This window comes from Drosophila mauritiana, chromosome 3R (assembly GCF_004382145.1).
Source record: "Drosophila mauritiana strain mau12 chromosome 3R, ASM438214v1, whole genome shotgun sequence".
Lineage (NCBI taxonomy): Eukaryota > Metazoa > Arthropoda > Insecta > Diptera > Drosophilidae > Drosophila > Drosophila mauritiana.
The window spans coordinates 16631488-16656524 of NC_046670.1; the positions used below are offsets into that span (position 1 = coordinate 16631488).

The 25037-nt window shown below is 41.7% G+C and overlaps 5 protein-coding genes across 5 annotated transcripts; 2 read left to right on the forward strand and 3 right to left on the reverse strand.

Moving 5' to 3' along the window:
* Positions 1-72: 72 nt before the first annotated feature.
* LOC117142229 (UPF0691 protein C9orf116 homolog) lies at positions 73-741 on the reverse strand. The gene is made up of 2 exons (XM_033306080.1): positions 519-741; positions 73-451 (listed from the first exon to the last, which is right to left on the reverse strand). The coding sequence occupies exons 1-2, from the start codon at positions 655-657 to the stop codon at positions 246-248; spliced, it is 345 nt and encodes a 114-aa protein (XP_033161971.1). The 5' UTR covers positions 658-741; the 3' UTR covers positions 73-245.
* LOC117142226 (multiple coagulation factor deficiency protein 2 homolog) lies at positions 732-2196 on the forward strand. Its single transcript, XM_033306077.1, has 4 exons — positions 732-1124; positions 1185-1272; positions 1331-1472; positions 1589-2196. The coding sequence occupies exons 1-4, from the start codon at positions 733-735 to the stop codon at positions 1714-1716; spliced, it is 750 nt and encodes a 249-aa protein (XP_033161968.1). The 5' UTR covers position 732; the 3' UTR covers positions 1717-2196.
* LOC117142227 lies at positions 1958-2959 on the reverse strand. Its single transcript, XM_033306078.1, has 3 exons — positions 2599-2959; positions 2215-2525; positions 1958-2081 (listed from the first exon to the last, which is right to left on the reverse strand). The coding sequence occupies exons 1-3, from the start codon at positions 2890-2892 to the stop codon at positions 1964-1966; spliced, it is 723 nt and encodes a 240-aa protein (XP_033161969.1). The 5' UTR covers positions 2893-2959; the 3' UTR covers positions 1958-1963.
* Positions 2960-3204: 245 nt separating this feature from the next.
* LOC117142225 (synapsin) lies at positions 3205-24291 on the reverse strand. Its single transcript, XM_033306076.1, is given in 11 exon segments — positions 3205-5858; positions 6943-8344; positions 8404-8571; positions 10036-10132; positions 10437-10654; positions 21316-21420; positions 21484-21627; positions 22766-22837; positions 22897-23060; positions 23596-23927; positions 24215-24291. Coding segments are annotated over 10 exon segments (2946 nt in total). The 5' UTR covers positions 23807-23927; positions 24215-24291; the 3' UTR covers positions 3205-5493.
* On the forward strand, positions 12630-21765 carry LOC117142228 (tissue inhibitor of metalloproteinase). The gene is made up of 5 exons (XM_033306079.1): positions 12630-12869; positions 20183-20385; positions 20458-20543; positions 20650-20868; positions 20927-21765. The coding sequence occupies exons 2-5, from the start codon at positions 20253-20255 to the stop codon at positions 21119-21121; spliced, it is 633 nt and encodes a 210-aa protein (XP_033161970.1). The 5' UTR covers positions 12630-12869; positions 20183-20252; the 3' UTR covers positions 21122-21765.
* Positions 24292-25037: the final 746 nt, after the last annotated feature.

Sequence of the window (25037 nt, forward strand, 5' to 3'; positions counted from 1 at the left end):
AAATTCAACTGAAGAACTTAAATTAACATAATAATCAAAACGAGTTTAAGGTGCTTTTTGAAATGTTTTTTTATTTTTATGCCGTTTTACAGTTTTAAATTTGTTATTGATAGATTTGCTCAAGGTTGCTTAGTAAGGCAAGGGTTTCGAATAATGATGACCAGAATAAAATTTCAAATTTCATATGAAATCGTAAAATTGTGTATAAACCTTGAAACAATATGAGGGTATTTAGATTTGCTGTCCTAATAGAAGGTACGATCGATGTGTGTGTTCAGGGAGAAATTGCGATACATGCCGAAGCGCACGACTTCATTGGAGAAACTCTGGGGCAATGGATAGAAACGCTTGGGTATGGTATAGGCATTCGGGGCATAGTAACCATATTCGGAGTTGCAGGTGCGGTACATTGTATTGGAATCCGTCTCCACGCCATAACCTTTGAAGCTGTCTGTTTAGAAAATATTCAGCAATTTAACATTGTAGAATTCCTGCGAACGTAGAAACCTTTTACTTACAGGGACACTTGATGTCCTCCCGCTTGTGCAAATTCTCATAGAGTTGGGCAGTCCGTACGACGGGCTTGCGTTTTTGAAACTTGGCAAACTCAACCTCCGGATTGAAGGTCTCAAACTTGTCACAGTACTGTTCGCACATTTTCCTGTTTTTACTGTTGAAAATTTGTAATTGTTTTAAGCGATGTTTGCTTATGTGAGCTCGAATAAATAATAAATGCCTTATGCTATTGAACCAACGGGACAAGTGCCAAAGAGGTTGCTATGTTTGAATTTTGACAGTCAGCCGGGTGGGGAAACACTACATAGATATCAAAAAGTCAGCGCCTGCGCGAGTCTAACCGCTTTGACAGCTCGCGTGACAATTGTGGCCTGGCCAACCCACCCCTTAGAAAATATACACAAAACCCGAACTCAACACACAACAATTTCCTGCAAAATTCACTTCACAATGTATAGGATGTGCAATCTATCGAATCTGCTGAACTTCATCATCTGCATAGCCAGCTTTAGCCAGAACTTCGATGGAACCCTGGCGGTCAAGAGGGGTCCACATCATCCGAGGGGCGAAACCAGGAGAGTGGACCAGCATCTCACCCATGAGGAGCAGTAAGTGGGGGGCAGTAACGCAAATGTTGTAAAAATTTCAATAAAATTCCTATATTTTAGTCGCATCGATGACGATTTGAGGGACATGGGCGTCCAGGCAAATCTAGATGATTTGAGTGAGGAGGAGAAAATCTTCTATATGTTTAAGGTATGTGGTTGGTTTTTGACTAATTTGTTAGTTGCACTAATTCGTGTTATCGCTTTAGGCTCATGACAATGATAATAACAATGCACTGGATGGCCTCGAAATGATTCAGTCTGCCATGCATCATAACTATGACTATTTCAAAAACAACGAGCGGGATGAATACCTTCAAAATGCCACCGATGAGCTGGAACACTTTATAGGTAGTTAAACGATTCCTATCTTAGTTTTTCATTTCTTTGCTTTGATTTTAGAAATTATATTCCCCTCTATAGATGGAAATATATTTAAATATAATCTCAAAATGATTTTCTTGCAGAGGCAATTGATAAATTTCTGCTGATTGCCGACGACAATAACGATGGCCTGCTGCATTACCCAGAATTCGTGAAGGCCATTACCGGTGGCAAGGAGCAGCCGAATGTGGACAGGAATATCCTGCGCTAATCCCTTCAAGATCCCGACTAGCAGTACTCAACCAAACAGAAACCGAACAGCCGAAGTAGACACAATAATAGTCATAGCATAGTTAAATTTCGTAGCAACTAATCTGATTTCCAAGCTGAACCATTTGAGACTGTAATACCGCAAGCAGAAAGAAACCAAGCACTGCACCTCGTTTGTACTACAACCTAATGATTTAATATACATTTAAATAGATACATAAATAAGATTGCCTTTTGCTTTGGAATCTTTAGAGCAATCCGTCACAGGTCTGGGTCGTGTTGCAGGCCACTCCCCGGAAGCCATCGTAGGCGGCACGCTCCATGAGGACGATGAGGTCGTTGTAGCGCGGCTTCTCCAGCGGCACTCTGTGGATTAGTTAGAAACAGATTAATACTTAATATAACACAGCGATATCTTAAGTTATCATCTGTAATAGTTAAGTTTCTAACAATATTTTTTAATAAAGTTTGCACTTATCAATTAGGAATGCCTTCTTACCCTTGGAAAACTTCAATGGCGCCCATAAGAGCACGTCCTGCTTTCGCGTACTCATATGCTGATGTGGGGCAGGCACAGGATGCTGCGTAGAGGCACTCATCTCGGCCGGCTCCTTGGGCGGCCAGAAATCCGGTTATGAGATAGTCATCGCCAGAAGCTATGCCCAAACCGAAGTTATCACTACGACCGGCTGAGCGGCCATGTCCATAACCATAGCCACTCCAGTGCCCTGCGCCCAGCATTCCGGCTGAGAAGATTAGGACTTTCAGGAGTATGATGATCAGCAGGTTGGTCAGATTCAGACTAAGGACCTTCAGTGAAAATCACAAAATTTAAGCAGAATTAGAATGTTAAGGGAATATATCCTTGATATCCTTAACCCACTTGACTATTTCCGGCTGATCGATGTAGCAGCTCCTTGGCCACCTGGATGACCACATGACCAGCGGGACTGCCGAACATGCTGTTGGCATTCCGCAGCCAAGAAAGAGGTCTTTCCAGAGATGTTACTTCGCCATTGAACTCCTCCCCGCTGGAGTTCGATGAAGCCCCATTATCCGCATTAAGATCGTAAGATTGTAGCTGATAGCTGGCTGCATTGGCAAGATCTAGGGAACAGATCAAAACCAACAGTGTGGTGATAGCGATGATCATGTGATCTCCGCCTGGTTGTGGCATCTTAAAGATCGCGTGATTGTCAGTCGGTCTGAATCGAATGTGCCGCGAATGAAGACTAGTCTTCGCCCCGGAAAGTGACGAGTTTTTATGGCCCGGCGTTGCGGATTGGCAGGTAGACGAGGGGAAGATTAGGCTGCAGGCCTCGTTGCACTGGTAAAGCGGATCGGGAGCGAGAGTGTTTTTCCTGGTGTCATTAGCCGGAAAATGGCGCAGACGTTTTTCCGCCCGAAGGATTCCCTAATGTCAATGCTAACTCAATTCCGCAGGTAAACGCACGCAAAATTGTGCGTCGAGTGGAAAACAATTTGTGTCTTTGCTTTTGTATCAATCATCAACTCATTTATTGTTACTTTGGTTTTGCTTTTTGTTTTTCTTAGCCATTGCAGTTGCCGCTGTTCATTGGAATAATTCGTAGTACATATATATATATAGAGATTTGCAGTAAATTTGTGTGTACCGATTGTGTGGGTGTAGCCCAGACTCCCTATACTTTCTGAATTTGGGGAAGTGAAACTTCAAGGGGGAGTTGAATCAATTACAGACAACATATAAGTACATATTTCTTGCTATACTTTCACAATAATACGAGTATTTATTTGGTATATTTTGCAACAGATTAGAAGTCGTGTAAGTTATATGCCTTATGCTTGAGTATTTCCTTTGAGTTTCAATTTATGTATTTCAGCACTTTCTGATCATTTGATGCACGATATTGTTATGGGGTGAGTGAGTTGTGGGTCTAGTGCCATGATATATGATGTTCGAATTCCTCGAGTGATGCCCGTATTTATTTATGTACTTTCTGTTCTACATTTGTCGTTATAAATATATGTTTATAAAACATTCCGTGAATATGTGCCAGTTCGATTAAAATGATGATGTATACGATTACGAAAAAGTACTTGTAGCCAAAGATTTACTTAAGATTACATACATATTTTATATATTTACTTGTATATAAATGGTAGGATGATATAGCATGAAATAACCGGGGTTTGGCCCTGAACAAAAACAATTGTTATTCAATATTCTTGTATAGTTGTAAATTTGTTTAGATTAAAATATTGGTAGCATTCCGAAATGCAGATTCTACTAAAATCGAAGAGAGTTGGTAAACTAACAAGTTCTCAAGTATACTTGCGCTATATTCCTCAGCATATAACGATATTTAAAATTCTCTAATGCAATTAGTTGTAGTTGATAAGAGAGAGAAGTATACAACCCAATTGAAACGACTTCAACTATTATTTTAAATTCAACATATGTAAAATTGTCTATTGCTCTAAATAATGCTTAAACATGTGCGTAACAAAAAACACCAAAATACTAAACATTTGTCGCTAAATTATAGTCGTAAACAATTGAAGCTATTGTTTATATCTTGAATGCATAATATGACTTCGTTGTTGTCGCTTGCAACATTTATATATATTTTGTTGTGTATATTATCTAAATATTCTTCAATACCATTTCCTCTATTTTCATTTCACTTCATTTCTCGACCTTCGATCGTGTACCGACTAAGCCGTATAAATTTATGTGGATCGTATGGGATCGCTAGATTTTCGAATATATGTTCGGTTCGTTATTGTTGTCCAGTTGGTTCAGACTAAATTAACATTGCTTGTCGTGCTTGGTACTTTCCATCTTTCCATATCTTCGAGGCCCTCGATGTGGGCCTTTCGAGTTTGTAAACATTAACTGCTAATACATCATAATAATAATCATAATATTTGTGGTAATAAACATTTACTTTGTGTGTGAGTTGCTTCCACTCTCGTGTTTCTTTGTGTTCTTTATGTAACATTTGCTCATAGTAATTTCCGAATACATGTAGTTCGTTAACTAATTTATCCATTATAATTAGATCGCGTATGTATTAGTATTAAACGCCTGGTTGTTTGTTATACGTTGCGCATATTGTCTTTTATTTTTTAGTTTTTATAGTTTTTAGGATTTCATATGTGTCTCATGTTGGTATATAACAGATTTATTAATATTCGATTTATTTAAAAGTTTTCCCATTGATTTATTAGCAGGTTAACACGTAATATATGCTTGTGATTACTTTTAATGTCGTCAACTCTCAATTGGTTTAATATGTCGGTATATAATTCAATATTTTTCTCAATAATATATTTAATATATAATTTGTTGCTTTGGAAAATGTTTCAAAATGTTTTTAAGTATGGTAATTAAATAGGTTCCTCGTTCTTATCGCACTGCAAAACCAGTCAAGTCAATCGGCGACATTTCATTGCACATATCATATGGGCTTTGCATTATTGTTGTTGCATTGGTGGTTATATTTATGTTTTAGTAGTGTACTACAGTGTCTACATAGCATATTATGCTGTTTGCTTCATTGATGTTTTCATGGCAGATGAGAGGAAAGTGTTTCGATCATGATAGTTGACAGTGGAAACGATAGTAACCCAATAGTTATGTGTTATGTGAGTGGAGTATATGCTTAGTGTTTTTCCCATGAAACCAGGAAACTTCAGAGGCAGAAAGTAGATAGAATTCAATAGTTTGGTTGCCCTAGTGTGTGTGTGTATGTTTTCTGTAGGTGATAGTTCTACTTTGGAATCTCCCTTGGATTTACTTCAAGTCCAGTTCATCATCCTCCTCCTTGCTGGCACTCCAGCGTTTGGTATGCGATCCAATGCTGCTCATACTGCCCGAGTCACTGAAGTCGCTGAATGCCGCATTCTGAATGCCCTCGTAGATCTTATATCCCCCCGATCCGGATCCGGAACCGTTTCCGGAACCCACTCCGCCGGAGGTCATGCTCATGCTTTTGGAGGCCCCGAAGCGATCGGTTTTGTAGTTCGATGGTGGTCCTCCGAAAATCATATCGGCATCCGAAATAGATCCTGCGGCCCGGGTGTATTTGCCATTTCCATAGGATGCCGGGGTGGTCTTGCTGTCTCCGAAAATTACATCCAGATCCGAGTGCTTGGAGGCTGCAAGAGTTGGGAATAAAAATTAATAACCAAACCATGAAAATCCACAACAAGTGCACATCAATTTGGCGTGGGTGCAGTTTTTAGCACTTATAGTTAGCACTACGTAAGCCAATCTAGCTTTAATTCTATACATACAAGAGACGATCGAAGAGTAAGCTTAATAGAAAAATTATACCTTTAACTAAATTGAATTTTTAAAACATCGATCGTCTTTTGCATATTTGTTACTTGACTTTCGGTGATGGAGGATGAGCAAAATGAGCGTTACCAAAAACAAGCATTATCAATATGTGAGTGAATGATAATGGGAATTTTGAAATCTTCTGATTCTTGAGCGACTTTCGGACTGAGAAGTTGATCACGGTTTTCTGTGGCTCATCTTTTGATAACTCTGCATTTACTACAAGACGCACACACACACACTCTAAAACTGAAAAGGGGTTGCATTAATATTACTAACGAATTTTGTAGTTTCTAAAAGCTTGGATTACTCTGGTGGTGTTATTTGGGTATTTTTCTGGATTGTATCTCGGGTTTCTCTTGTTTTTCGATGCGTGCCCAAAAAGCCAGAACTGAACTCAGGTTTGCGGTGCACTCTAGCGAGTGTGTACTGTACGGTTCCTGTTGTTTGTCTTCTGTGGTGTTGTAGGTGTGAGTGTGTGTGCAGGCAAGCGCTTTTGTTTTTGTTTTTAGTTTTTCATCGCTGAGCGAGAGAGAGACTTACAAACACTTGGTCGGCCCACAAGTCGTATACGTAATATTTGGCTTACTCACTGAGCTCGGCTAGGAAAATGAAAAAGTTAGGCTCAAAGGACACAACTCCTACTTTTCTCGTTTTGGCTAACACTTTGACACGGCTGCCTACATGGCTATGGGTTATTCGATTACATTTAGTTGGTCTCTATATACGAGTATACATATTTATATGGAGTGTAGCTAGCTGAATTAGTACGATAATGAGATTAAATGACATGATTTATATATATATATAAATATGCATCGAGAGGATGAGTCGAGGTTGAGCCCTAGGTCTTGCGCAGGGTTAGGCTGACCAGCAGTACGCCCACGGCTAGATAATTACCATTGCTCTCGGATCGCGAGTACGATGGTCTGGTGTACGAGGGCAGATCGCTGGGATTGTTGAGGCCCTCGCCCTGCGAGGCAAGCGAGTTGGAATCGTAGCCGGATGTGTCTCCTGGCAACACAGTGGTTACTGCAGCGGGTGCACTATACACACTGGCCGATCGCATGCCAATCGCCGATCTCCAGTCGTTGGTGGTCACCGAGGTGGTGATGGTTCCCGTGGTTGGAGCCACTATTCCGGCACTATTGCTGATATTGGTTATGGCCGTTACACCACTAGCTTCTCCAGCTTCCGTTGCAGTGGCTCCTGTGTTTGTGGTGTTCGTATCCATTCGTGTGATGGTCTCCACCGAAGTAGTGCTGCCATAGTTGCCATAGCTCGTCTTGTCCTTGCTAAGGGAGCTGCTGAAGCTGTTCCTGTAGCCACTGGAGCTATTGGCATTGCTGCCCACCGCCGTGACATTGGTGGGCGGCGGTGGTGGTGGACCCGCCGGTGGGGGCGGGGATTTGATGGCATTGCCATTGCGATTGATGCGCGACGAGATGGATGACGATGAGATCGATGAGGACGAGGAGGTGTGTATGCTGGCCGCGCTGCCCGACTTGCTGGGCTCCTTATCGAAGGGATTGACCCTCTCCTGTTGCTCGTAATTGGTGACCGGCTGGTAGCCGGCACCCGCTCTTTCCGTAAGTGTATCCGTATTTCTTGAATCGCTAACTGAAACGCTGCTCTCCGGCCGGACGGCTGAGCTGGCCGTCGTCGGGATGGCTGGGGGCTCCTCGCTGGGACGCTGTGTGGGCTGCGTGGAGATTACGCCCTCCCCCTTGCCGGCGAAAGAGAACTGCTTGCCGAGGAAGGAGCCACTGAACCCGCTCCCCGGACCCGCGCTGCTGGGCACACTTCCTGGCCCGCTGCCGCTGCTCGTCTCGCTGGCCGTTCTGCCGCGCTTCTTATTAGCGATTTCCTACATGTCACCAAAGATCCCCGCAAAGGTCTTCCTCAGGTTCTTCATGGTGTCCTCGGCATCCTCCACCACGGAGTTCTGAGTCTGCGGTGGCCTCTGGCCCGCTCGCGACACCGACGAAGAGATGGTCGACGACTGGGAAGTCTGCGAATCACGACGCACCCCACCCACTGTGCTGGGTCCCGACGAGGAGGCTTCCTCCGGCACCTCCGAAATGCTGCTGCGACTGCTCAGACGCCCAATGGAACCCACGGCGGGCGAGGTACGCTCCGGTATCGGTGGTGGTCCACCCATGGGCGCGGGTCTTGGTCCAGCTGGGAGTGGTGGTGTTGGAGCCACGCTCTCGTCCGTGGGACTCTCTGCTCGGGAGGAGACCGAGGAGCGGGAGGGCAACTTGCCCGGACCCGTCTGCGCCATGCTGGGACGGCAGACGTTCTGTAAGTATGTAGATGTGGAAGAATAAAATCCATGATTGATGGCCCATCAATACCAACCTGCATCCGTCCGGACACCAGATCTGCGATCTGCCTGCGATCCTCTTCCTGGGTGTCTCCGATGAGGGCGAATGTGCTGTCGCAGGCGCTTATGATATACTCTCGTCCATCTTTGGCCACCACCACGGAGAGACCACATACTTCCATGCCGCCAAAGAGCTCGGATATCTGAAAGTGATACGGGCAGCATTCAGCGGTCAGAATTGTGATTGAGTCATCAAGACCCTAAAATGTGTTTTCGATTGCAAGTGCATTCAATCCCAATCAGACGGCAGTTGGCTCAAACATTCATGTGTGGGCTTTCCGCTGATTTCCGCTGCCGTTTTTAATTATACAGTTTGTTTTGATTAAAGCCAACGCTATAGCTATAGATATAGCTAATGCTCATTCCGATGCTGATTCCAACTTGCCCAGAATGGCGCTGACGTCGTCAGCAACCCACCCACTTTACCATGCACTTGGGAAAAATATTACAATATAATTAATTATTTTTAATAACTGATTACTTTACATGGAATTATCACAAGATCTGAAGAAAAATAACAAGTTTTATGCAAATGGTTTAAAGACTATTAACAAAAATATTGAATAAATATAAATAACTTCAAAATTGCACACAGACTAGGAGTACATACAAGATATAATAGAATATCTTATCTTATTTAGCTTTAATTTTAATAAGTCATTATCTTGATAACATAACATTTTTTTCTCTGAATATAGCTAAAATCTGCTGTGTTATCTAATGAACGGCACTTGAATGTGTAATATTTGCGCCAGTGAATGGCAATTAATTAATGCACATATGCCAATCGGTGAGTCACTTGCAACTCAAAGGAAACCGAGCTGAGCGTTCGTTTGCATTGATAAAATGCCAAATCTGATGGGTTTCCCATGTAACCAAATGCTTGCACCTCATCTGGCAATTATGAGGCGCCCCGTCTGAAATTGGCTTGTATGAAAACTACCGTTGTTTCCTCGCTCATTGGCGGCTAAACGCGTTTAACCGTTTTGCGATTTCCATATTCATGAGCTCTAATTAAAGCCATGCCGCCGCCCGAGGGCACAGCAAACTCGGCCGCCTTCTGACGTCAATCGATTATGATTTCAGGGACCATACTCCAAGTCGGTTCTCCATGTGCCACCCCCTCAGGGAAACTCGGAAAGCAGCCGAAATCGAATTTGTGCACCCAAAATGCCGCAAATAAGTTAAAGCCATTTTCCTTAGCCATATTGATTGGCCAAATTTGATAAATGCAAGCCGAATTCAACTGGGCTAAGCTCGGCTGAAGCTGCCTGCGAAGCGATTTTCAAGACTAGACCTCTCCGAATTGGAGGCACTAACGGTAATGTGAGCGAAAAATCGTTTGGGATATGTAAAGGAACTTAGAGACTGCTATGAAATGTACTAACTATATGCTAGTTGATTTTATGTAATAATATTTATAAAATTCTAGTTCTCATTGCAATTCAAAAATGTATTAATATTTGAAAATTATTTGATTTATTTGTATGGTATAGGGTCATATTAAATTTCCCGAAAAGTGTAGAGTACAGGCAAGTCGGTTGATCGGTCACAATAATTCGCCTCTTTGATTTAGTGTCTCTTATGGCTTTAATCCATTGGCTTACCTCATCCACCCAGCTTTTGTACTTCTCGGTTAAAGTGATTTGCTCCAGCATGGCGGATCCCTGATTGGTCTTCCAATTGCCGGTGATGGATTTGCGCCTGTTAAAGAGCGAAAGCGGTTAAGTATAATAAATTAAGCGGCTAAAATAGCGTAGATAATGCGTTTGGGAGGTCGGCGAGGGATCTTTGAACCCGTCAACCGGCATTTCGGATGGCAAACAATGAACTCTTGCCGCTGCACTTGGTAGGATAATTGCCAATCTGCTGACAGTTGCAAGGTCAGACAATCAGACCATTCAGACCATACGGACCATTCAGACTACATACTCAGACCACTCGACCCTTCTGCCTGCATCAACTTGTGGCATTCAGTTTCAGACGCCTGCGGTTTGCGGTCACTTACATAAATGCCTTGTAGTTGTTGCCAATCTTCTGGATGTGCACGCTGAACTTGGCATCGATATAGGGCTCGATGGTGCAGTAACAATGGGAATCGTTGCCGGCACCGCTCACCAATCCGGCGGCATCTTGCAGGGCGCTCTGGTTCTCCAGGCGCGCGGTGGCCACTCCGCCATGGCAATGTCCAGCCTTCAGCACGCTGGGGAACTTGGTGAATTGGAACTGCAAGTGCACGGCGAGAAAGAATTTATAATTTATTTTCTTATGTTGGTTTTTTAATAAGGTGAGCACAATATAATGTGATTATCCCAAATAAATATGTTAATAATCTGAAAAGTGAATATTAATATTTTTAGGACTTATCTGACTCATCCAAAAAAATTGAATAGCTTCTGATACACTTTATCAGATTTTATAAATAGCTTTTAAAATTTTTGAGAAAAATTTAATAGGCCTCGCTTTAATGACTGACACACTTTATGGTACATTTAATTGAATAACAAATTCTTATATTTAAAACACTTTCTTCATGTGTTGGAAATAAAGACACCGAGGCAATCACAATATGTATTTCGCTGTCTGATTGAAATTCTATAAATTACAATATACCGATGAGTACTTTATTTCCCTTTTTTCTTCTCATTTTATTTGCTGCGGAAATCAAGGGGCGATGCTTATTAATCTATTGGATAAGTGCCAAATTCATTGGTTGTTTTTGCACTCATTCCGACCACGAATCTGGCCATGGAAATTTTCTTTTGATTTGCCCGTCGAATTCCAAGAATCCTCGATCATTAGTCAGGCAGAGGAACATTTAGTGAAAATGCCTTATCGTTATTAATGGCGCATGCAAATCACTATTAAATATGCAAGAGCAACAATGCCCTGCCCTCAAATATTTGACTAATTCGCATTTTATTAATTTTACATCGTTGCTCATGGTTATTACATGTATATATGCAAATCGCCAGCCGATTACCCTTGTTAATCATCTCTCCCCGACCCAAAGCCATATTTAAACAGTTGATAAATCACAAGTAAACACATGGGCTCAATTTTGTGCTGTATTGGCAGAGGGTGAATAAATCAAAATAAAACCGAATGGAAAACCATAACAACGATGCCCGAAGAATTGTCGCAATTGCCACCGATGAAAGGCCGTCGTGCTGACAGAAAGCGCCAAACAAACAGAGTGCGAGAAATCTCTCAATGAACATAAATACATATAGATGTATCTGGACCGAGAATAAGAATGAGTATCAGAATGAGACGTCACACCCCCACATAGCCAGCATTCTGGGAAGCTGCTACGTGTTCCGCCTGAGTGCCCACCGTCTAGGGAACTGCTCCTCCGGTTATATCAGCGGACTTAAAATATGCACTGTGACGCATTCGTAGTGCCCTGAAAGCGGGTTCACCGATTGCCAGTGCTGTCTGGTGTATAAGTGCACAGGAAGAAAACAATTTAAATAAATATCAACATTGGTACAGACCACCACTATCAGTAGATCACATTCGTAAAACACCATTATATTAAATTTTATAATTTTGTAATAATATTATAATACAACCATCAGTAGTGCAGCGTTAAGTATTCCCAACAATTTCTCGCAGTGTAGATCTGTAGTGCGGTGGCGTTAGCCGGTCGTGTATGCAGATTATGGCAACGTGCTGTAGGTGGAGCATGGACTATGATATGAAGCATGACCGGAGCAGCAGCACGTGTGTGCGCCACATGGTCAGAGGAAGTGGAAGTTGGGTCGCTGGCGAGTTTACGACTGGGCATAGCTGAATTATTAGTTGATTTGCAACCTGACAGATGCGCTATTCTCTGCCGTTTCGCGTGGCGATCTCTTTTTGGCCATGGCGCCAAGTAACTGCGACTATGCATATAGTATGCTATTATATGGCCGAGAGCATAAACCAGGCCCCTGCACGCAATTAATAAAGCTGCCAAGGTAACAAAATAAATGCTAAGAAAAATGCAATCGACTCTCCTCCACTTTCCACTCGTTTGGGGGGAATTTATGGCGCTTTTGATCGCCCGACTGCCGCAAGAAACACTCAAGTTATAAGGAAAGACTCGACTCAACCGATCGATCGAACCGATCTCTCACTTCCCGAACAACTTGAGTGAAATATCTGAGCATTCGGGTTCGCGGATTCGTTGAAGAAAACAGTCGAATCGGTTGACTTGACGATCCAGTGCAGAACCGCAGGCGCAGCGAGCTAGAACGCCACTTAATCGGCGACGGAAAAATCGCGAGATCGGTCAAATATATAGTACGAAGTAGTATAAAGCGCAGACGAGTCGATTCGAGTGCGAGTGCCGGTGAAAATACATTCAACTGTTTTTCCACATTTTTGTGCCCTCGGGTTCAAGTGTTCAAAAGCCTGAAGTGCTAGTTTTACACACAAAATAGGTTGCAGCTTAAAGGTAACAATTATCTAGGCTTATTTTGCTAATTTTTTGGTAATTTAAGAATTGAGTACTTGAGAGCTTGATTGTGTTAATTTATTTTAAATTTTGCCAAGTACTGTGTCAGAAGTTAAATACCCGGAATAATGAAATGGGTTGCTTATTTTTCCGCAAACAGAATTTTCATATTCGTTTGAAAACCAAAAAAAGTTTCAGCTCAAAGAGCAGATTCAAAAGTTTTTAGCTAGAAATGATTTAAAATTAATTTTCTCTTCTCAATTCTTTTTAAAAATTCTTTTCCTTCTTTGATGCATTTCCCCTGAGGTGCCAATTTCCCACAAAAAACAAGTTGCAACTCAAAAGCCAAAGTACAAAGCCATGTTTGTTTTTATTTTATTGTAGTTTTAGAGTTGTTTGGCATTTAGAAGATTGAAATTGAAATTGAAGGTATGCAAAACGCGCGACGCAGACGCGTGTTGTATTTTATTTTGGGGCTATTTAAAACGCGCACTGGGAAATGTGCCGACGTGACACAGCGACACAGTTTTCCAACGAAACGCTCATTTCTATTTATTGGCGTTTATTTATAATTTGTTTTTATTTGCCTGGCTGTGCATCTGCCTTCCCCGATCTTTTGGAGCGCCCCCAGTTTTCTTCTGGCCTTTCGAATTGTCTTAATAGTTTTTATTGTCGCCAATTTGTAAACAAACTGCAGGCCATTAAAAAATATACAACTAGTTTGCTTGTGCAATCCAGTCTGATCGTAAAGCCCCTTTTCAATCTGTGATGTATAAGTAACAATTTTGTTGGATGTCAAGGAAAGCGAAACGGTTGTGTGCGCCAGAGGTATTTCCATATTACGCATACGTCATGTGTGTTTTGGCATTGGCCATTTAGTGTCTAAAAATATAGAAACATTTAATGCTTCTCGACTCGCACCAAAAAAATAAAAAAAAAACCAATAAAATTTACAAGCAAATCTCGAGGGAGGGGAGTAAAGACTGCCCCAGGGAAATGCATTTCAAGTGGGTTTTCCCCCCTCTCATTTCCATTGAGTTTTCTTTTGACACGGCAACTCGCATTGTTTCGCATGGATATTCATAATTTCGTTTTCCTTCATTTGACTTTGGATTCACTGTTGACTTTTCATTTTGTTTGTGCGCCATTTAAATGAGCTTGTATTTCGTATTGGCTTTTCAGCTTTTCTGTTCGGCAAAGTACTTCATTGACTTTTTTCTTTTTTATCCAACAGATAACGCTTGTTATCGAATGCAATTCATTTTTCTAAAGTGTGCTAATTTTTGAATTGAATGCATTGTTTGCCTTATTACGACACATATTGCCATATGGCACCTTAAATTATCTTAACCGCAATCGCTTATTGAGGGAGAGAAAATCCGGTTAGTAGGCTACACTGAAATAAAAACTCATTAAGATGTTTTTCTAGGCTTTAGGATTTTGCTAGACAGCCATCGCCATAAAGATAAAATGAATATACTAATCATACTCAGATATATTACCTTAAATAATATGAATAGATTCATTGATATACATTGCAAATTGATATGTTTCTTTATTATGAACATCAGGCCTATTTCAGCGATTCCGAGAATGCCGATCAATATAATGGTTGCTCTACTAAGATTACGCATTGATGTCAATCCGCAAACAATAAAAAACCACAAAGCCGGGCAAATAAAATTGTCATAATCGATGATTGTGAATGTGGCTTTTCCCTCGCACATCATTCAATTCGCCATATTCGGCGAATGCTTTTAAATCGCCAAAAAAGTCCGAAAGCCATATACGGTTGGCGATACAGATACGAAAACATTGGATCGGGATTGTTTATGCCGACACACCCACATTCTGCTCATCCCGTTGCCATTAATAAATTTTCTTGTGCAAATCTTGCAATTAAATATTATTGTACAATTAAGACAGCGCGACAAAGAGCCTTTGGTTTGGTATTTTGGTCTTTCGCCACCATTAATAATTTGTTTTCTGAAGTGAATGTGCGTAAATTTCACAGGTCTGGCGGCAATTTATCGACAATGAATTTGTTTTTCTGGGAACCCGGAGCTTGTGTGTGGGCCATGGGCCGTCAATTTGTCAGCTTCCCTGCTGCTTTTCTGCTCCTTTTATCTCAATGTCGCCCAATGTCTTTAACAAGATCTGTCAACCCGGTCTTGTATGGAGTCTTGTTGGGCTGAGATAAATCACCCAAGTTGACGAAAAGCGATTCGGTATTGTCACAGAAAATCACTTGAATATTTAATTGAACTGCCAGCCGGGTTATTTGAGCAGAGTTTATTGATTTTTATGCAAATTCCAGCAATTTGATAACGAAATGCAAGCCCACACACTGCGCACCATTGTATTCCAGGGGCAGAACCCACATTATACATAATATTTGCCGGCATATGCATATGTTTACTTTGCGGTCTTATATATATGCACAAGCTATATGGGTTTCGCTCATTAAAGATTTATATTTTTATGGCCCGGCCAATGCAATGTGAGTCCAGACCCCAGACCTTCGGGTCTCCGATTTTGTAGGATCCCCCTCCATACCCTTCAGATACATTAGCATTTTTAATTGAATTTTCGTTACGCATCCTGGGCGAAATGTTTGTTGATTTTGCCACGCCGCCAGACAATTTGTGTCATAAGTTGAGAAATTTGTGGCGTTACTGTTTCGCTCTTTAATTTCGCGGCTCAAAATGAAATCCCAAAGAAACGTGACGAATTTGGGCTTGCAATTTCTGTTTGTTTTCTTGATCGACTGATGCAGTTGAGTGGCAAGATGAGAGGAGTCTTATTTTCGGCGCAATGATGTCAGATTGCGCCGACATACTTGTGCATGGGTTAATGCGGCGCAAGGCAATACAAATTCCGACATTCCGAGCATAGTTGTCTGCCAGACAAGGTTTCGTCACACCTGAATGGAGCTGTCAACCATCGAGCCTCTGCATCTCATCAGCTGGCGATTCAATTAGCCGGTAGAGACAAGACTTAACCAGTTCTTATCACCTCGCATTGGAATATCAATTCCGATGTTAATTATGCATGTACGTGCCACTGGTTCAGGTGTTTTTTGCGTGCATGTAAATGCCAATAGCTGGGATCTTTATCTTTGGCCAACTTGAAGCCACATTATTTGGCCATTCCGGGCAGGAAACCCATTCCGGGTCAGGGATCAAGCAGTGGCATTAATCAAATAGGCATACCATAACCCCCTTTCGTGTGGGCCGCATTGATCATGCTGATTATGGCATTGCCTATTGCCCGATCGTGACTTTGATATTTCCCCCTTAATTTTCCCCCATTGTTGTGAAGGCATCGCCGACAAAGGAAAAGCCAGTCAACCGAATGCCTCCGGCCAAAGAAAGTTTTTCAGCATCGTTATGGGAAGTTGGCGGAAATTCACTGGACTGCAAAAGTCGGTATAGGAAGAGTCGATGTTTATGGCTTTGCCAACTTGCAACTTGTCATCTCAGTTGCAATGGCTAATATATGCATGATCCAATTAAAATTTATCTCGGGTTCTGATAAATTGAATATCTTCCTCGACGATATGACATCATCGGATTGGAATGGAAATCTATGTAAGTGAAAATCAAAACGAACCCATTCCCGACTGTTTAGAAAGTCAATCAGCAATAAAAAAAACAAATATATAAGCGAATTGCCACAAAGAGCAATATCCAAAAGTAAATGACCGCTGAAAAAAGCAGTCGAGAACGATGACATTCGATTCGAAGTTTGAGTACTCACTAAACTCATATTTCTTTTCCTCATTAGAAGTGTTATATTTACTTAGTATTATGTATCCGTGTCATAGTAATATGACAATTCACATTAGGCTGATTAGCATTTCGAGAAGATATTATGACCTACTGCAACACTACTGAATCATTTATAGATTAAACCGATTTTCAACACCATAAAAAATGAGTTATACTTTTTATTCCGCTACTTTATAGATCAAGAAACCATAAATCACTTTGCGCAAAGTGATCGAAGCAGCCACAATTTGATATGCCTTTTTTGGAGGCGCAAAATTTTAAACATCGTAAATTGGGGGACGTAGTCGAAATATCCGAAAGCTATAAATACGTTTTTATGTCGATGCATTTAGTGTTTGGTTCGATGCTATGTGAAGTGCCTCTGGCTGTCAATTCCTTTGCGGGTCCACACACGTCACTTAGACATTAGCCGGTATTAATGGCCCCAATTAAGTGCTCATAAACCAAACCTCTCAACGGGCAACTACATAGCACACTGGCCAACACAAATTTGCAAAGAAAGCTCTGAACGCAAACCAAAATCGCATTAATTATGTGGCTTTGGGTGGTGTAGCCATTTCGGCGAGCAGTCTTCAACCAACCAATCAAACCACCCAAAAAAAAGGAGAGCTAAACCAAAAGCGCTTTAGTTTGGTAGCTGGAAAACCTTTCTGTCGACTTTTCCCCCATTTTTTTTTTATCATCACCGAGCCTTGGCCTTTTCCATGTCTGACCTTAGCAAATCCCTTTGAATTCACCTGGGAAATCTGTCTGGATCTGTTTTCTGTCTACCTTTCTATGGGCAAGTGTTAATCAGAAAATTTGCATAATGCCAAATGGCTGAGCCTTTTGGGCATAGATTAAATTTTATGAAGACGGATTTGTAATTTAAGCATTTAAGCAAATAAAATGCAATGAATATTGTGAATACTTTGAGGTTCTTTTGTTAAGTAGTGTACAACTAATACGCGAATGAACAATTACAATAAAAAAGCTTAACTGACGTGCTTCCAGTTTAGAACTGTCGATATAAATATACAAATATTTTGAACTTATTCGCTAGAATTTAAATTGAATTATCTTTTATTTTCTTATAGCGGAATTCCCCTCAGCATAAATATTTCCCATTTTGTTGTGAACGTCAAATTTTAAGTGGCCTGAGTTCAAAGTGGAAATCAATGCCAATTGAACTCGATCCGATATTTGAGTTAATATCTTTTGAAATTGTTGCCCCCTCTTGTTTATTTTTTGTTTTTTTGGCCCGCATAATTGGATGTCAGCCACTCGAAATTGAAACCAGTGTCAAATGTCAACATCGATGATGGTGACGACACAAGAACTTCGTGGCAGACAAGTCCAACAAGTGTGTCAATTAGACGGGGCACAAAGTGACGTCAAATGCGGCACGTTCCACTTCTTTGGAGTCTGTGTGAGTGGCCGCCGTGTGCCATAATATATAACATTTAATTGACATGTGTTAGGCTTGTCAACAAACACGGGGAGCGTTTTTCCAGCTCAAAAAACAAAAAAACAAAAAATCCCAAACTGTTGCTGCATTTTGGCCCGCTTTGGTCAGCTTTAAACTATGCCTGAGTGATATATGGCCCAGCTAATTGTGCATTCAGACATGGGTGCATATATAAATAAGGAGACTTATGGGTATCACGCTGTAAGGGGGAAAAGTCGTCCCAGGTCCCAATGAAATCGTGCGAATTTTCAACGCCTCTGAAAACGCTTTTCTTGCTGGCAATTGGCTCCCAACTTGATTTATCTGCTAAACGTTGATGACGTTTTCGACTGAGTGTGTGTGTGCTTGTGCCACTTTTTGTTGCTCCTCGGCCGGCTGTTTGTTTGTTTTCAATTTTTTGTTCCCCTCAATGTTGTTGTTGGTAGTACTGTCTTGTCGGCCTGTTTGTTAAACAAATCCGCGCCGTTAATTGCCGGGCAAAGTGTCACAGTGTCAGGGGGAAAAAACTCAAGGAAACATGCGAAGCTTTTCGCCCGCGAAGAATTCTCCCATGACACTTCGACGTTGTCACCATTTCGCCCGCCCTCATTTAAGGCAAATTAGCTGGTTTGAAAGTACCACAGTAATTTAACTTGTTATATTATATGAATTTATAGTTTCGATAACCTATGTAAACAGTAGCAAACAACCTTTTACCCAGCAAGCCACTGAGGGTGATCTAATTATAGGTATACACTAAGAATAAACTTTTATTGTTAAAATTAAAATAGAATGTTTATTTTAAGTTTCAAAAGTTTAGTTCTCGCTGCAATATTGTTTCTAAATATTATAATTCATTAGTTCTGTAGTGCTGTCAACACAGCTTATAGCTAGAAATCTTCTTCTTAAATCGAATATAACACAATCTCCATTAACAGACTCATTTTCTCCCAGTGTATGTTCCAGTTTAACCCATTAGTCAGCGCGTCTGCTTGTCTGCCGCCACTTGGGCTGCCACTTAATGAATAGTTTGATGCATTACTCCTGCCTGCTTGGCTTGCATTCAATCAATAGCAACCTCCCAACGATTCACGCATGCAGGTCTGCCCCCGATTTTCCCCATTTTCCGCGCTCCCAGCGTGTGCTTATGCATGTGCGTTTTCTAGTGGCTTTTCCGCAAAATGCTTTTAATTCAATTTTATATCAATTTAATTGCCACATTGCCGAGAGCTGCAGAGCTGCCGGGTTGTAGACTCCATAAACAGAGGAAAACTGGAACGGCGAGGGGCGGGAAATCGGGATAGATAGGCATATGGCCATAGGTCTGTCTATATGGAACCTGACTATCTGCCCCGATCAGTTCGAGCTGCTGCTGATTGCCGCCTTGCCTTTTACACTCTCGATATTATACAATACTTTTGCGTTAATATATGGAGGCTTATATACATGAGAGTTTGTGCATCTACATCTATAGATATGGCAGCTATGTGGTAGCACATCGAAATATGCGGTATGGTAGCGGTTTTGTAATGGATTTCGATTTGTGCGTCTCAAGTTTTCTATGAATTTCCCATAAACAATTTTCAATTGAAATGCCCGGGCAATTGAACTACTTTTGTACGATTTATGCATTCTAAATTGACTGCTGAATCGACTTTGCGTAAGTCGGAAATAAAATATTGATGAAAAGAGAATATGGACTCAGGCTTAAGCCAATCCAATCTATGAAGAATAAAGATGGATGCGATTTGGCAGTCAAGTGCTTCGCCCATAAATGCTCTTGATGATCCCAGCTTGTGCGTGCGTGTTTGTGACAGTAAGCGCGATTAATTGCTGACATACAGGGCGTATGTGTAATATATTAAATGCATAATTGAGCAGCGGATTGATGGCTCGATTGATGGAAGGCTGCCGCCTGCTGCTGCCTGGCCTCCATTGATAAGCCGAACGACATACGTAAGACAGACATAATTAAACTCTCAGTGACCTTCAGCACGAAAGCCATTATATGCGTTTTCCCATTAAATCATTGTCGTTAACGTAGGAGCCAATCTCAATTTTCCCTCAATTTCCTTCATTTTCCACTTCCTTTACAGTAATCTCGTGGACTCACTGGCGGTGACGTAAAGCCATAGCCATTTAATCAGCTATCCAACCAACGCAGCCATGGATCTTAGAAAGCATTTGGGTTTATTGACGCTCCTCCTGGTCGCCGTTTTCGCGTTTTACGGTCGCCCAGCGGACGCCTGCAGCTGCATGCCCGCCCACCCACAGACGCACTTCGCCCAGGCGGACTACGGTGAGTTTTGCACGACCTGAGAATCTGAGAATCTGCGGGGAATCTCAATAAACAAATGCCAATCCTTGACAGTTGTCCAACTGCGAGTCCTTCGCGAATCGGATACCATCGAGCCCGGCAGGACCACCTACAAAGTTCACATCAAACGCACCTACAAGGTAAGCAAGCGCAACGCAATGGAATTTAATTTAATTAAAGCCCTTTTCATCTAACTAAAAACTAAACTACAGAAAATAATCTTGTTAATTATTATTATTTTACCAGGCTACTCCCGAAGCGCGACGAATGCTTCGCGATGGACGCCTTTCCACGCCCCGAGATGACGCAATGTGTGGAATAAAGCTCGATCTGGGAAAGGTTTATATAGTGGCGGGTAGGATGCCGACATTAAATATATGCAGCTACTACAAAGAGTACACCAGGATGACCATAACAGAGCGTCATGGCTTCAGCGGTGGATATGCCAAGGCCACCAATTGCACAGTAAGTTGGGAGTAAAACCCATATGACATCAAGCTAACTAAACTGTGGTTTCTACCAGGTAACTCCCTGCTTTGGAGAGAGATGCTTTAAGGGACGAAACTATGCCGATACATGCAAGTGGTCGCCTTTTGGAAAGTGCGAGACGAACTACAGTGCCTGCATGCCGCACAAAGTGCAGACGGTCAATGGAGTGATTTCCCGATGCCGCTGGCGACGCACGCAGCTCTACAGAAAGTGCATGAGCAATCCGTAAACCAATGCCGGTTTTTTTGCCCCAAGTCCTTGGCTTGTCCTTGTTATGCTACCGTTTTTCTCTGTCCAGAGCTTTAATACGTACGTTATGCCTAATGTGTTATTTAATAATTGATGCTTTCGAACTTGTAACCGGCTCCTTAGTAGCTACTTAATTAGTGTCTAGCTTTTAATGTTCATACCGCGTACACTTACCAAATCGCGTGGATTGGGGAAGAAGGTCTGTTCGATCAGTGGAAAGCCGTCGCGTCCGAGGCGTCGCTGCAATTGCAGCAGGTGCGAAAATACCCAGGGCTTGTCCTTAAGAATATCAAAGAAGATCAGTTGTAATGTAAGCCCGATACGAAGTCTAACACTACTCACCTGAAACTGATAGATCGAGTGCAGCGAATTAATGCTGGGCACTCCGCCGTACTTTAAGCCCAAGATCGTGGAACGATAGTCGCTGGATCCGTCGCGCGGCGGCTGACGAATCAGCACAAAGTCCGGGCGGAAGGAACGCGCCACCTGTTTTGGTGTGATATTCCAAAAAGAAAATAAATTTTATGATAAAAAGAAAATTTACGTAGCTGTTAGATTGCCAATCTCTGGCAACATTTTTGTAATTTTTAAAAACGAAAAATATATTTAAAAACAGAATGTAAATTGTGTTGTTTATTATTTTGAAGTTAGATAAAACGATTAAATTTGTGGAAAACACGAGAAAACTTATTGATACACAGGCGTCATCTGTTGTCAGGCGGATGCACTGTGAGTAAACCTCAATATTTGTTGCATACTTTTGGAATCAACATAAATAGGCATCAACGATTTCAATTGTTAATTGTCAGAAAATTGTATTTATTTTACTTGCACGTAATATATTTTTACAACGATAGTGAAATCTTTATTGCACGCAGTGTGACTGCACTTGGGCATGACTAATGCACATCCTACTTGAATTAAATGAAAATCACTTTATTTGCATTTCAAAACTCTTCTTCTCTGGTAATTCAGATGGCGTCTAACTTCCCGACAGTCACAAGTATGCCATACTTGGCAATCGCATTCGTATTTTTACGCAGCTACAAGTGTCTTTTATTACAACGGACATACGCAATTGCAAAAACAGCACCAGCATCGTAAAGTCAACAATCCGACTTGAAATAAACAAATGGAAAATAGAGCGCCAGAGCTTGGAGCTCAGTGCTACGCAAATAAGGCAAAATGGACAAAGGCTGTTGATGGACTGCCGTCTCTTTAGTACTTCTTGGATTACGTCCACTTGCCACCTATCCACCCAACCACCTATCCAGCTGTCCACCCACGTCCTTAGGACCTTCAATGGTCATATTACTCTGTAGAGCGCTAGCGGACAATCCAATCCCCCGCCTAAGAAGTTGGATCCACGACTGCTGGTCACTGTCATTGCACTAATTAAGCGCAAACTACCCAGGTGGCGAAGTACTGGGAGAAATAGTCGGTTAACAAAAGTGAGAAAATCTTGGTGATATGATGTGTATATATATTTCAATACTCCCATTTTTCTACTAGTCTTAGACATACTATTAACTATATACTATATATTATATTATAAACTATATATACTATATGGTGTATATGGGCAATACCAGTGTAATTTGTTTCAGTGTCTTGGATAACTCACCCTAGTGCCACTGCGATAGGCGGCCATGGTGACAACTGGTCCGGTGTCCGCGCTGGAGACCACCGTAATGTCCTGCAGTGGACAAACAGTAATTACCCCGATTACCGGGTGAGAAATGGTATGGTACTTGCCCTAAACTCGGCTTGCTCCACTCGGATGTCGAAGTCGCCGTGCAAGCGCCTGCCCCGGAAGTATTTGGACCAGTCCGTGTTCTGGTCATCCAAAACCAGCAGCGTGAAGTACTTGTCCTTGGTGAATGCCGGTGCCCGTTGTGTGGCGCTCTGAACCGCAGCTCCTGTTTTGGGTTAGATGTCATTCCATGCTCAGAGACCAATAAACAACCCCTACACTCAGAAAAATCTCATAGATTGCAACATTTGGTAAGACACAACCTTTAAAGTTTTTTAAGCGGATTTACTTAGGATTTTTGAGTCTTTTTCTCATTGATTACTTAAACAATTAATAGAACGTCACCCATGAATTGTTAATAGAAAAACCAACTAATTATATCACTTAGCAAATAGTTCTTCAAAAAAGTTTACAAAGGAATTAAAATAGTAACAGTATAGGAGTTGTTGATTATCCATAGCTTCTACAATTACCAGGGATAATAACGGCTACTATATTTAAAGTAAAAGCAATGAACAGGTAAATAGAACGACAACAATTACAGTAACATAGTGGTATGGATTGACAGAGACGCATTGCTTTTAAAGTGGATTGTTTACTATATATATACCAAGAATTGATGATGACTTCTCTACATGTTAAGTGACTGAATGACTGACATATTTTTCTGAGTGTAGGTGCCTGCCAATGCCAAAGCATACCCAAAATGGAGGCTCCCTGATCCCGGGCAGCGCCGGTCAAGCTCTGCACCCGCTGCAGCAGGCTTTCGCGCGACTTGGCCGGACTGGTCGGCGCACTGACACCACGTGGTGGAGCAGGTGCAGCCGTAGCCGGGGTTTTGCCGGCGCCAAAGCTCAACGACAGCTCCGGAGCAGCTCCGGCCGGTTGGCCGGGAGCCGGCGGTGGCGGCATGTTCGGCGGTCCGCCGGCAACCGGCGGCTTCGTCGGCTGATCTTGGATGGGCCTCGCCGCCGGCGGCAGGCTATTCGGATCGACATCGTCTACCTCGGAAGACAAGTCTCCCGAGCTGAATCTGTTAGTAGTTTTCGTGTGGGTGGGTTGTGGTTGTGGTTGGTGGTGTTCGAGTAATCGAGTGTTTTTTATTGATTCGGTTGTTTTTCAACCGCCAGACAAGTAGACAGATTAAATGGTGCGGCGCAATTGAGTGGAAGAGGATGAGATAATCAAATGGGGTGGTAGACAAATACCGCCCGAGAAGAAAAGATAGAGAAATAGACGAACATATGAAATTTCAAATTAGTTTCGTTCAACTGGGCCCCCTTCTGCCAAAGGGGGCACTTCCTTTTTTAAGGTCTTTACCTTCTCTTCAGGAAATTAACATTGGAAGTGAAGCTCGATTTGAACGACGAGAAATTCAGGGTGCTGCTTTTTGGCTCCTTTGATCCGCGGCACGCGAAAATACATAAAAAAAACACATACAAGGTATAGTTGATTTGCTAATTAATTAGCTAGAGTGCTTTCAATTTGGGCATTCATTCAATGATTTCTGATATTTATAGTGCATAGACATTGAACATTAAGGCATACAGTAATTTAAAGCGTCTCACAAACATAAAATAAGTCACTTAGTTCATATGTTTGTCCCTTTATTTAACTTTATTGCAAAAAGGTAATGAGATTTTGTGGCCAGGCTAAGCCAACGTTCTCACTTGGATCCTAATTGTTTTGAAAACTTTCTCTAATTCAGTTGCGCCAATGCGGCGTATGCGCAATGTGGTCACTTCGAATGTGCATTTTCGCAGTGAAAGATGGTAAAAATCGTAAAAAACATTACATAGTCGTAATGTAATGTAGTGAAGTGAGGGGAAAACTCATTTCAAATTTCATATGTCAACTGGTTTAAAGATTAGTATATTTATATAAAACAAACTCGCATGGTTTCATTTGATTTCACTTACTGTCGGAATAATGGGTTTAGTACACCATGAAATCACAAAAGTTGCATTTGCTATTAGGAAAATGTCGTGAATGTGTGTGGTTTTAAAAGGATATGCATATTGTTTTAGCGGACAGAGAGAGATAGAGACGGAGTTGGTCTAAGTGAAAACTAAAGTTCTATTAAAATGGCAATTAAGGTGTCTTAAACTAAATTTTAATTAAAATAAGCACCACGAACAGAACA